The sequence below is a fragment of the Phalacrocorax carbo genome, chromosome 18 (genome assembly GCF_963921805.1).
Source record: "Phalacrocorax carbo chromosome 18, bPhaCar2.1, whole genome shotgun sequence".
NCBI classification, from domain to species: Eukaryota; Metazoa; Chordata; class Aves; order Suliformes; family Phalacrocoracidae; genus Phalacrocorax; species Phalacrocorax carbo.
In genome coordinates this window covers 1,738,979-1,752,599 of record NC_087530.1, presented here as the reverse complement: position 1 = coordinate 1,752,599, position 13,621 = coordinate 1,738,979, and the positions used below count along the sequence as shown (strand labels likewise).

General features: G+C 47.8%; 1 protein-coding gene across 5 annotated transcripts in view; it reads left to right on the top strand.

The window, feature by feature from the left end:
- LHX2 (LIM homeobox 2) overlaps positions 1-13,621 on the top strand; it is a 50,527-nt gene that overhangs the window by 22,017 nt on the left and 14,889 nt on the right. The window contains exons 1-3 of one of the 5 annotated variants that reach the window (XM_064468584.1): positions 7,150-8,164; positions 10,899-11,101; positions 11,822-12,204. In XM_064468584.1, coding sequence (XP_064324654.1) covers positions 7,931-8,164; positions 10,899-11,101; positions 11,822-12,204 — 820 coding nt within the window. In that variant the 5' untranslated portion in view covers positions 7,150-7,930. Of the gene's footprint in view, positions 1-7,149; positions 8,605-10,895; positions 11,102-11,821; positions 12,205-13,621 lie in introns of those variants that run through there. The other 4 variants (XM_064468583.1, XM_064468587.1, XM_064468586.1 and 1 more) reach the window with 4 other exon arrangements.

The following is a 13,621-nucleotide window of genomic DNA, read 5'->3' as shown; positions in this document are numbered from 1 at the left end:
TATCTTATACATATTTATCTAAACAAATTTGCATACTGCATCTTTTGTAAATCTTAAAACCAGCGATACGTATTTTGTGTCTCATTTTCAGATGTTAATTCCCTTAAGATTACTTACTATTTTTCCAAATGAGAATTACATTGAAAATAATCAGCCACCCTTATACTTACATAAAAAGTTTGCAGAGTATAAAATTGGCAAAATGTCACTGATTGGTTGGAAATGCCCTTTCACCTTATTGTGTCTGCCCTGCCACTTAATTAATCTGTTCTTGTCTGAGAGCGGACAGTGTTAAAGATAAGCAGCGCAGGGAGCAAAGTTGATAATATGTCCAGCTTTTTTAAAGAAAATAATTTTACTTACTTCACTATATTTATTGGATTCCAGCATCACTATTTCAATTTCTATCTTCTCTGATTTCTTCTTATTGCAAATATTTACATACAACACTCCCTGCATCTACTTCTCCATTTCTAGCTTTATCTATTCTAATTTCCTAGGCTGGGCTGTAAAGTTTGCAGCTGGTTTCCATACCTGCTTTCTGTGTTTTGAAATCATTTTTCAGAGACATGCGGTGGGCATTCAGGTAGTCCAGATAGGGGTTTATAGTGACAAAATATTGACTGGATTTGGTATTCACTTATGAGGATGACGTTAGTGCCACAAAAATCCCTGTGATGTACAGGGAATAGTTAATTAATTAAAGGACCTGCTAATTGCTACTTGAGGTACTGTGCAGAGATGATGAAGAGTGCTTGGTACAAGGTTAGGTTCTCAGTCTTGAGTGAACATTTTCATTTAAAAGATTTCTTTAAAGTACATCCTAATTTTTTTAATGTTTTTTCAGGTTACTGTATCTAGTTCAGACTCAAGTGTTCAATTGAGCTTCAATTAATTATAATATATAGTCAGGGTTCTTTAGCTGGGATAGATTGATGGAGAAGCTTTGTTTCATTTGGTGCAGGTGGCACTGTTTAATAAGCACAGGAGAGAGTGAATAATGTAGTGTTTGCAAAGAGAAATAAATGCAAAATAGAGAGGTGCAATTAGATCAGCTCAGAGAAATAAAGGATAAATATTAAATGGTCAGGTATCTTGCAAATATCAAATAAAATAGTAATAAGTATCTCATTGAAAACTGCCATTTTAATTTACGAATATCTAACAGCACTGCTTTAAAATAAATCTAGTGAGCAAGTCTCCTGCTTTCATTAGGCAGGCACGTTTCAATATCTGGAAAATACCAGACTTCTAATTTCCAAACTCTCCATATTATTTTTTTTTCTTTTACTGAAGTATAAATAGGGTTCTAAATTTGAAATATAAACACAAGGACTTTGAAAACAGATTTCTAAATTGTATTGTAAAATACCTTAACCTTTGGAGAAAAATTGCCCCATGGAAAATTAATCTGTGAGAAGTTGTATATCACTATCAATGATTTACTAGCAAATGAGGGTCTGTACGCTTCACGTGCGTGTACTAAAGATAAAGTTGCAGATTACTGAAAAAGAACAACAAAATTATAGATAAAGAAGTAAAGTCCTTGAGAATGAAAATCTTCTAATTGCACACAAAAAATAAAAACAAGTATATGCTCTTGAAAATAACAAACAGGAAAAAAAGGAGATATAATATTTTACTTGCGGGGGGAAGGGGGGGTATCTGGTAGCTAAGAGGATCGCCCTATAAGCTACTTAACAAAAGAATGTGAATGTATTAGGCATTTCAGCAACACTTCTGCATCTAAAAATTTCAGCTGTAGACAGATTTTCCACAGACGATTCCCCCCTACTGCTAACCTCTTAAATATACCTATAAAATACAAAATGTTCCCAATCACCTCCAATAAAGGAAGCTTCCTTACATTAAATGCATCTAATATTTGTGTTAGAAATCTGAAGTGCTTTCTGATGTGGTTAAATTCACAAAGAAATGTGGTTGTAGAACAGAAAGGAATGTATTGAGCACATCACTCTGAATATTTGCAGATGGATACAGAGCTGTGGAAGTTTACTTCTGAAGTATGGAATTAATCATATTCTTAGACTCTGATTATTCAAAGGAGGCGATACGATTGGGCTCTTTCTCTACAAACCTTATTTTTGTTATGTAGCCATGTTTACCAAATCCCTGATATACCCAATCAGGGCAGCCTCCCCAACCTCCGGGATTGGTTGATATTGAACTTGTAAAATGTTTATGAGTGAGTGTTTGCCTGGTAATGTAGCCCTGGGTGCCCTGCTGTCAGCATGGAATTACTGATACTATTACACACAGAAGGGGTTTGGAGGGAAGAGGGAAGGGGAGCTGGGTAGCCATAGGGGACTTTCTGATCTGAACTCTTAATGTGCATTTAGACAAAATAGTTTTCACCGAAAAATCACCTTCCTCACTTTGCTTAAAAAAAAACCAAAACAAAACAAACCTGTCCATTTACACTAAAAAAGCGTTCCTGCAGAGAATCTTATTGCACTTATCTGAGCTCTGACTGTAGAGGAAAAAGATTAGTCTGTACTAAATAGATTTTTTAAATTATTGTAAAAATTATTCTCTTTAAATTATTTACTATGGTAGATGCTCAAGTCAGCCAATCAGATCTAAACACGCCACCAAAAATCTATATTCCCCAAAATAAAACTTGGAAGCTACCTTAAATATGCAGCTACTGACCTTCAGAATCGTATTTTCTTTACCAATTCACTGTAATAAAAATGAACATTTTGTCATCACTTTGGGAAACTGTGCCAAACACCTTAAAACACATGTCACATGCCAACTTTACTTCATTTTTCTCCTCAGGGAATAGATACATCTGGAATCATAATCACAGATAAAAACCTTGACAAAACTGCACATGAGCCCAGCCCTTCTCTCCAACACCTACCTTTTCATAACATTTAATACAATATTAATATCGGTTACTAAAAAGGCTTCCAACCTTTACATTTCTGACATAACATGTTCAAACCCATATTTCACACTTCTTGTTCTGTTTTAAGTTCAGTGGATTTAACAGGACTCTGGAGAGAAGATCATGTGGTTGAAGATTTCCCTCCCTCTTTGACACCCGTAGAGGCAGTTTTGGAATTGTTTAAATAGCTGTGGCTATATAAACTGGAATACGTAAGATCACGGGCACCTTATTTCTCTCTCACATCTATAGACACACGCTTGTGGTTTTATCTGAAATCTACGGCTTGTACCAGTGACAAACAATTTCAACACAACATCTGGGCAAAACATTCCAAATATCTTCCTTTTCAACCGCATTATTTATCTTTCTTGCATACTCCTGGTTTACCAGACCAATACAATTAGCTAATATTATATAATACTATTATTTGGTCTTTTTTATCTATGATTGACAGTTTTTCAAATCAAAATAAAGCACATTCTTAGTCAATCATCTTCTTGAAAGTGCGCTACCGTTTTAAGCTCGGTTTGCTTCTGAGACAGCCAGAGATCTTACCCATTCCGGGGTAAATGGTGAAATTACAGATCCAACAGATTCCCTGCTCTCCCCAGAACACTTGGCTTAGGCAGTATTTACTAGCTAATTCCTGGACTGGTATTTTTTTTTTTACTGCATGCTTGTATAAAACATCGTCAGCTGGTATTGCAAAGAAATGGAATTTGAGAACTTTGCAAATTTTCATTTATTATTGTGTTTGTAATTAATACCATGCTGGAAGTACCTCAGGCAGCTCACAGTATGGCTTTGTTCATGTCAGAATGGTGATAGCAACCTCTTTTTGTTACATATTTAACAGCTTTGAAAGACATTTTTTTAAACAGCAAATGTACTAGACAGCTTTAAAGCAAAGGACATTAAATAGGTTGCCAATTATTCATTCAGCAGCTCTATGTGCGTCAAAAAAATGCATACCGCCAAATTTTCCTGAGACAAACCACTTAAATTTCCTCTGACTCATACACCATTTTTGCACTAACTGGATAAGGATAGCAATCATTTAGAAACAGAAACAGATATAAAATGTTTCTTGCCCTGGAAGACTGAAAAAAACCTTGAAAAATATGTTAATTTACAGGTAGGGGACAGCGTTTGTCACAAGAAACGTCCTATTTTTAAACTGAGTAGTGTTTCTTAATAAGATTATTTCATTATTCTCCTTCACTTTAAAACGACCCGAAGTGTCTAACTCGATATATAAGAAGTGCAAAAAGTGGTGTCTGAAGGGAGTAATGATTTCCCTGAATCATTTCAAGTCAGTCTCTAGAGCAACTGAATCTGAAGCATGCTAGTCTGTCTCCAGCAACTCGGGGAGATGAAGAGCTGAGCTGAGCTCCACTTGCTGACAAGAAGCAAACTGTCTCACATTTTAGGAGAACAACATCATTGCCTATAAAAATGAAGAAGAGACAAAATAAATAAAACCAGTTAATGTTGTAGTTAACTTGCAAATCAAGTAAATCTGTTGGTACAGTATTTTAGAAATAAATGATAACAGCATCACACCAAACACACATTTCTGAACATAGAAGCGTTCTGATTTTGATTTAATGGTATATCAGCGTCAACTATTGCTTCCTTTGCTGGTACACACTTCCTGATGCCTACTGTGAAGGGTGCCCATATTTACAACTGAGTAAGATGATTAATTACACCTTGTCAATCACGGTGCATGAAGACATAACACCACAGCAGACAATGAAGAAGATGCCTGAAGCTACAATTACATTTTAATTCATAGTTTATTGTATGTTCCCATATATCGCAGTCTAATAACCGTAGGGGCATCGAAAACATATGAGATATCAATCACTCTGCCCCCTGGTCTTTCATGTTTATATTATTCCACAGCGTTTAAATTACCATAAGTAGTTACTTATTTTCTAAGCTTTCTTCTCTTCTCTCTTACCTTTTGCTTCCATTTATCTTTTATTCTTAGTACCTTTATCCAACAGCTATAAGCATTTGATGGAAGTTTGTAGCTCACTTAAAATCGGTAACAGACAACCTGAAACCCAGCAATTAGCAAAGACAGCTTAGACTTGTGTTCCTTTGTTGAAGGAGGCGTTGAATCTTTTGTTCTGATTTAGTCACGGTAGCTGGGTGGAAGCTGGTACCTCATTATGTGGTTGGTCTGTTTGTCTGGTAGGTAGCAGATGGTACTGGAGATGACGTTACCAAGAGAGGCAGGGTAGAGAAACTCAAGACCTGTGATTTGTTCACCTGTCACCTATAACAAAATACAGGTTAAAAGACTTTATTATTAGCTGTACTGTTTTTTTTTAATGAAAAAACTCTCATTTCAAGCGAGAGTTTGATTCTAGAGATCATTTTGCTCTCGCAATTTTTCCGTTGCTCATTATTCAAGAATATCCTGGATTTTATTCTGAACAATGTAAATGTCATTCATGTGTCAGTGTGTACATTAGCAGCTTTGTGTTTACATTCTGTTGCTCTCCTTGTGTTTTGGTAGCAAGGGTTGGATGTCTTCTTGTGTTTGTATATCCATTAAGGAGATAATCGGAGATAGCCTGTGAACTGGAGGTCACGCCATACCTTTTTAACGTGCTATTGGTATTATTGGGTCCCACCTCTTGGGCAACACTGTGACAGAAAATACTGTGTTTTAATTCCACAAAATATATAAAATCTTTTTGATAATTAGCGATGCCAGGCAGAGCGTACGAATCCGTGACCTTTCTTAACTGCAAAATGTTTGTAATGAGTTACGTGATAGGGGCTTAAACTGGTATTAAAACGCGTAAGGCCGGCACAGGAGGCGGCTGTAGATAAGGATGCCTACAGCAAATGGCTGAAGCACAGCACACCGCAGCGGTGTTCCATGGTGCCGTACTGGGGCTCCAGTGAGCAGTAGCCCATGTCTCTGGAGGCAAATCTCCCATCGCAGAGTGTTGGAAATGTCTTGCAATTTATTGGAGGAAGCGAAAGATTGTTTTATCAAGATCAATACTATACAGCTCCACTAACTCTATTGCGGAATCCTAATCTGAACTAAAACACGAGCTGCCATTGTTTCCAAGGTGTGACTTTAGGACAGTCCTTGGATAGTTCCCATAATGCCAAATCAGCTCGCCTTCTGCATGGTTTCTTTAGGGGTCTCGCGGCTATTCCATACGCATTTCGACAGGAGACACTTTGTTCTGTGACATGCAAATGTATCAAACTACGCGGAACAATCCCAACAGAGTGATGATAAAAAGCCCAGATTACTGTAAGCAGGGAACGCGTAAAACCAGCAAAGCTGGACTAGGAACGGAGTAATTCCAGTTTTAGCAAAGATCGTCTTAACTGTACGAAACCCGTGAGAGGCAAATCACTACGTCAGAAACCACCGCCTAACAGTGACGCGCTGAGTGACGTAATGGTTTGAGGCAGCCGGTCTCCTGATCTCAGATGTGTGTTCAGATTTTCTTTCCTTTGTGCTACCTTTTCTAATATAATTAGAAGTGCAATATTTGACATCTTCGATACTAATTAGTCCTTCCCAACTACCCGCCTTCTGGCTCAGTATTTAGACATCACCGAGAGTTTCCCTGTGCACTCTCTGTCTTTTCTGGAGACTTCCTGAAGCTTCTCCGCCAGTGCGGAGCCCTTCCCGGCCCGCTTTCCTTACAGCCCGCTGGGAAACGAGGGCAGCGGAGGCCTCGGCCCGTGGGAGGCTTCGCGCACTCAAACGACACAAACTCTTGCACTCTGCCGGCGCATGTTGGCCTTGGGGCGCCGTTGGGTGCACTCAACTACTGAGAAACGGTTCATCATCTCGGCGCGTGAACAAACTTTTGACCCGCTCGTTCTCCCGCGCTGGGGGGCGTTTCCGCCCACCCCCCACCCCCGATAGCCTCTTTGTTGCTCCGAGGCGAGACGCGTGGCTGCCCGTCACCGGGTGGCAAACGCAAACCTCCCCGCGGCGGGGAGCGGGCCCTGGCAGCGCTCCGGGGGGCGCCGGGGCCGGAGCGGGCTGTGCGGGGCCGGGCGGGGCCGGGCGGGGCCAGGCGCGGCCGGGCGGGGCGGGGCGGGGCAGCGCGGGCAGGGCGCGCGGCGGCCCCGCGCCTCCCGGCCCCGAGCACATGCCGGCGGGCCCGGGCGCGGCGGCAGCCAATGGCGGCGGGGCAGGACATGATGTCAGAGGGGCTGTAGAAAAGGCGCGGAGCCTCGCGCGGCGGCCGGGCTGCAGAGGCGCGGCGGGCAGCGCCGGGCGGGCGGGCGGCACCGGGCGGGCTGCGGCTCCGCTCCCCCCGCACCCCACCCTACCGCGGCGGGAGAGGCGAGGAGAGAGGCGAGGCAGGGGGGCCGCCCCGTGTCCGTCCCACCTGGTGCCCCTCCAACTCCTTCCTCCTTCCCCTCGGCTTTTTCTTTTCCCAATGAGCTCCGGCGGGCTGGGGGAGGAGCGGGGGAAGGAGCAAACTTTGCCCCCGAGCTGCCGCCGCCGCTGCCAGCCCTCCGGACCGTGAGTGCGTGCGGTGGGCAGCCGCCCCGTCGTCCTTGCGGCACCAGCCTCCCTTTCCCTTGCTTTCCTCCTCTACATCTCGCACAGTACGATGTAGGGGGCTTGTCCTTATTATTTTTTTATTTATTTTTCACCGAAGATGGTTTAATTTTTTATATTTCTATTATTTATTAATCCTTATTAATCCAACCGTAAACCTGCCCAGCCTTCCGCCAGCTGGGCCAGAGCATAAAGCCTGGGACTGCACCTGGGGCAATGAGCCCTGCACTGAAGAAGCCTCCTAGAGGGATGTGCCGGGGCCGCGCAACAGACTAGCTTCTAAGCCCCGAAGCCCACACCGCCAGTTATCCCCTCTCCCTCACCCGCTTCGCCCGCCTTTTCTGCACCCCGTCCCCTCGAAAGCTCGGATCAGTGCCTGCGCTGCGCTCCGGAGATCTGTGCCGGGCTGAGACGCCCGGACCCGAGGAGAGACGGGACGGCCGTGCTAGATGCATGGGGGAGGGCTCCGGTTAATGCAAGTTCTGGGCTCCTGCAGGGACCCCGACAACTGTCAGCAGCAGCAGCAGCAGCAACTCGGGGCCTCCTCCTCCGCTTCCTCAGCGATGCTTTTCCACAGCCTGTCCGGCTCGGAGATGCACGGGGTCATCGACGAGATGGATCGGAGAACCAAAAGCGAAGCACCGGCCATCAGCTCGGCTATAGACAGGGGAGAGACCGAAACGGTAGGAGGCGAAGGAATGGGAGAGTCGTTCAACCCCCCTAAACATAATAAACCCCTCAAAGATACAGCTTTTCCCTTAAAATAACAGATCGGGGGGAAACGTGTGCTAAATCAGAAGAAAATTAAGCATAAAGGCACCCCAAAAGATTAAATAACACCGTGGGGAAAGGCATGAAACTGTTAATTATTAATAATATGCATAGTAATAGTAAAGCTTGGGTGAAATGAACGGTACTGCTCGTGCGAGGAAACAGAAAGCTAGACCAGCCTTTTGGTAGCGTCCAAGAACTCCCTCCCTTCCCCCAGCCTGTCCGGCCTTCCAAAGTTTTTAGGAAGAGGCAAAGTATGCTTTTACACAGATAACGCTTTGGCACGGCGCATTTTTTGTCTGCAGGATGGAAACACATACACCAAAGAATCCAATTCTCTGTTATTTTTCAGGTAGGACATCTACGCTGAGGCGGTCGTTGTAGCATTTATGAACAAAAAACCCAAACTCGAGTGCCTTTAATTTTTTTTTTTTCCAAATAATTGTAATATATGTGGAGGCTGGGTTTGCAAACTGCACTAGGAGGTGTTTCAGGGGGACGGATGGATGCACATTTTTATAACTTTACCACTTTTTATCTCCTGTCTGCTGATGCGTAGTACTTGTGTATTAATACATTTAGACAATAAAAAGATGCATCCTTTTAACCAGAGTTAAGCTACCAAAGTGGAAGAGATTTCTGAAGTATGCTGATTCAACGTTTTATGTATGCTACTTTTTTTGTTAAGAAATGGTAATTCTGAGATGAAATGATCCCGTACTTTGGGTAAACGCTGTCTTGTGAGCTGTTATGGGCGCATGCAGGGAGGAGATCTGTTCTCGGGTTTTCAGACTTCGTCAGTACGTGTTATTTCTCGTAATGCGATGTAGAGATTTGCTTAAAGGTGACAGTGAGAGGGTTTGATCCCGAAATACTGGCTGAAAAAAACAGCCTTTATACTCTAAGGGTGGAACGTGGTTTCTGATCTAAACGGTTTGGGTTTTCTTTGCAAAAGTTGATATTTCTCCGTATAATTAAACAATATCAAATTATCTTTCCTGGAATAAATATTGTGGCATGATACTTTTATATATATCTCTATTTAATGTATATGCATACACACGTGTATATAATAAATAGTGGTATAGAACACTGGATCCTTAAATACCATTTCTGGATCTCAGAATATTTTTGTTACCGGAAAAGCAAAGCAGAAAAATCGCATTTCATTTAAGTGGATTTACAAGAAGCTACTTCGGTTATAAACCGGTCCCCAGTCACGGTTCGGTTAATGCCTTAAAGAAATAAGCCGTCGGGGGGCTTGCGTGGATAACATACCGATGCGGAGCCAGAATTTTATTTATTTGTGGTGCTGGGAGTGGGACTGGTGTAGTGCGAACAGTGGTGCTCGGAGCGATGGGATTTCTTGATCTCTGCAAGTGCTGGGTGAAAGGAATCGGGCCAGCAGTTGCTGGAAAAATAGCTTCAGTTTCTCCCCATTAGCTGTTCTGTCTTTTGCTTTGCGCAAGGACTCGGGGCTCTAGAGGAGGCGAAAGTACACAAACAACTTCCCCCCCTCACCCCCTTCTCCCCTCCCCCCCCCCCCCCCCCCCAAATGAAAACAAACTGCCTGTTTGTCACATCTGGAAAAGCCCGTCCGGGTTCTCCTGCGCGGGGCCGGGTGCGGGGGGCGCGGGGCGAGCCTGAGCCCGAGCCTCCTCCGGGCGCGGCCCCGCGCAAACGGCGGCCCAGCTTCTTCCCTCTCCCTTCTTTTGGTAGAAGTTGACAGAATATGTGTGTATTTGTTTTTTGCAGGGTTTCGATTGGATTGCGATTTGACACTAAACTATTAAATTATATAGGGGTTACATTTAGTTTTATTGCTTCCAACTTTATCCCAGCGTAATCTAAAGTGCTCTGTTGGTTTTTCCCCACTTTCTTTCCCACCCGTTTCCCACTATTTCGTTTTCCTGATCAAACATTCTGCACCTCGGATTTGGCAGCGCCCGTCTCCTCTGCAGTTTGATGCCTTTAGCTCTTTGGGCCACAGCAGGGCTGAACCGCGGTGTCTGGAAGCAGCTTGCAGAGAGCGCCCTGCCCGCACCCTGCGCCTGCTGCGGGCTCGGTCGGGATCCCTTCCGAAATTTATAGCCAGGCAAATGCACCCGCAGACACGCTCCGCATCCCCGCACTCGCAGAACATTAACTATGCAGTATATTCGTAATAATAAATTTTAAAATTTAACTCTCTCCGATTTGTCCTACTCCGTGGTTAGTTCGCCTGGTTTTTGAACAGCATCTTTTCTGGTGCTGGGACTGGGAAATCCAGACAAAAAAAAAAAAAAAAAAAAGACGGAAAAACCCCAAACAAACCTGGGTCTCATCTGGACGCCTTCTCTAAAACCCAGGGTGTTTTTCTTCCTGTCTCGCCTTCCTCCCCCGCTCCTCCCGCGGAGGTGGGATGCTGCGGGACCCAGGGGACCCGGGCGGAGGAGGCAGGTCGGGGTGGCCGGGCTGGGAGCCCTCTCCCCCGCTCCTCCATCCTCCCCTGTCCCACTCCCCTCCCCTCTCCCCCGCTTCGCGCCTGCCAAGCCCTGAGAGGGAGCGGAGGAGCCCGGCCGGCCCGGCCAGGGGGAGGGGGGAACCCAGTCGCGCACAGGGGTTTCTCCCTCTCGCTAACGGTCTGTAATTGTTTTCCCCCAGCAGACCATGCCTTCCATCAGCAGTGACCGGGCTGCCCTGTGCGCCGGCTGCGGGGGGAAAATCTCCGACCGTTATTACCTCCTGGCTGTGGATAAACAGTGGCACATGCGCTGCCTGAAGTGCTGTGAATGTAAACTCAACCTGGAGTCCGAGCTCACCTGCTTCAGCAAGGACGGGAGCATTTACTGCAAGGAGGACTACTACAGGTACAGCCTGCCCCCAGCCCGGGAGGGGGGACCTGCCCGCACCCCTCCGCGCCGCAAACCCCATCCTGAAGGAGCTGCAGAGGGTCCCCGTGGGGCAGGCTGTGGGCTCCTAAAGCCTCCCACCGGAGAGGGAGGCTTACTGTGGGGATGGACCCGTGCATGGGAGGGGGACACGGCCGGGGGCTGCCCCCAGCCGGCCGGGGGCTGCAAGCAGGCGTGTGTCCCCCCACCCTGGCCCCTTGGGCTGCGAAGGGTGATGGAATGGCCAAGGGGAGCCAAGCGTGTTCCCCGCCCTGGGCACGCAGGGCACGGCACCCTCACCCGTGGGGAGGGCTTGCCCGCACCTCCGCAGGGCTGCGGGGCCCAGCCCCAGGCACCCTGTTAGCCCAGCCGGCTGCGGGGCCTCCCGCGTGGGCCAGGGCCGTGCGTGGGGCCCGGAGCCACCTCCGGGGCCGCGGAGAGCTTTGCGGGACGGGAAGGGGGGGTGTCAGTTCGTTTGGCGGGTGGGAGCTGTGCTGCCAGGGGGGAGGCGGGACGGAGCCCGCCGGGCCGTGGTACCCGCGGTGCCCGCCCGGTTCCTCCCGCGGAGCCGCCCCGCAAACGCCCCGGGCCCCGCAGCCCCTCTCTCTCTGCCGCCCTCCGGGCGGGCCCGACGAAGGGGCGGGGGGGTGGGGGGGGGATGCGCCTCTCACCGTCTCCTCTGGCCGTTCTGTTTTGCAGGAGGTTTTCGGTGCAGAGATGTGCGAGATGTCACCTGGGGATTTCTGCCTCCGAGATGGTCATGAGGGCCAGGGATTTGGTATATCACTTAAACTGCTTCACTTGCACCACTTGCAACAAGATGCTGACCACCGGCGATCACTTTGGGATGAAGGACAATCTGGTGTACTGCCGCCTCCATTTCGAGACTCTCATCCAGGGGGAGTACCAGGTGCATTTCAATCACTCGGATGTAGCCGCTGGGAAGGGCCCGGCGTTGGGAGCGGGCTCTGCCAACACTTTGGGACTGCCTTATTACAACGGCGTGGGGACTGTCCAGAAGGGGAGACCCAGGAAAAGGAAGAGCCCAGGGCCTGGGGCGGATCTGGCAGCCTACAATGCAGGTAGGAGACCCCCGTCTCCCCCCCAGAACGATTCAAACGGTTTGTTTCTGTTTGCTTCCAAAGGGGGATTTCCGTTTATTTTAGCTTAAACCGTTAATAATAGTTTAGCTGCAGCATAATTATTGAGATCAAGTGCTGTCAAACTGCAATTACAGAAGCTAATATGTTAGCGTTTTTCACTTCAGCTGGAAATAAAATGTTTTGAAGCAAGGTCATCTGGTTAAGGAGGGGGAGAAGGGGGAGCGTAGCCTGAAATAAAATCTGGAAACCAGAGATTGTAAGTTAGCACTTCAGAGAGCTGTGAATTTTCTTTAGTAGCTCCGCTTTCACAGGCTGCCGGTGGGTGAATGGTTCTGCCCCCGTCCTGAGCTCTCGCACCTCAGAGATTTGGAAGGAAAGGGAGAAAGAGGGGAAAGAAGGAGGCGGCTCTCCCCGCGGAGCGGCGGGGCGCGGGGCTGGCGGAGCCCGGGCAGGGGCTGCAGGTGGCTGCGGCAGCCTCCTCCGGTCTGCCCGTGCCGCGGCAAGGTCGGGTGGAGTTTTGTCCGTCAGATGCGGCTCGGAGGAGGGTCGGGAAAGCCCCGGCATCCCCCTGTAAGCCCTGGGGGCCCCGGGCGGCAGCCCCTGCCCCTGAGCTGCGAGCAGAGGGGGCGCGGAGCGGGCGGCAGCCGCAAGCCTGCAGTCCCTGCAGAAGCTCTGTCCTCCGGGCTCTCTGCACCGAGCTCCAAACTTTCTGATGCGTTTCCGCGTGTAACCTCCCCACCAGCCCAGCACCGTAATTTCGCAGGCAAAGGAATTGGAGCAGTCTCCGTTCCCTCCCCCCCATCCCTGCTTCCCCCCTTCTCTCGCTCGTCTGTGTCCGTGTAAGTGCCCACCACAACGGCTCCGATCGCAGGGTCCTGCTGCTCCCTGCGTGCAACGGGGAAAACCGTTTGGACAAAGGAAAATTCTTAGATCTTGATTTTTATTAGAATAATTCAAGGCGGAGGTGGGGTTTACTCCAGGGTCGGGTTTCTCTGAGCTGAACTGCGCGCTCAGCCGCCCCGTTAGACCTTGGAGACGAAACCGGTTCGGCTCTTTCCCTGCCCTGCTTCAGCACCGCTGCACCACCCGCTGTCTCGGGCACGTTTTCTTTTCTTAATCTACGAAGTTCAGGCATGTCACGTAGGGCGTAGATTTGCCTTTAATCTTTATTTTTACCCCGGGCAGGGCGTTAGGCAAAGGCCAAGTTTGTGCGGTTCATTGCGAGCCGCAGCTCCGGGCCCGCAAAGAGTGGTGGGGGTGTGGTGAGGAAGATGCGCGGAGGACACCCGGGGAAAGTGGGGTGCTGGTGGGGGTCTCGGGCTGTACCGGGGACTTGCCAGTACCCGAGGTTGAGGAGAGGGGGCGAGGGTGGGGGGGGAGGCGACGGTGGTGGGAG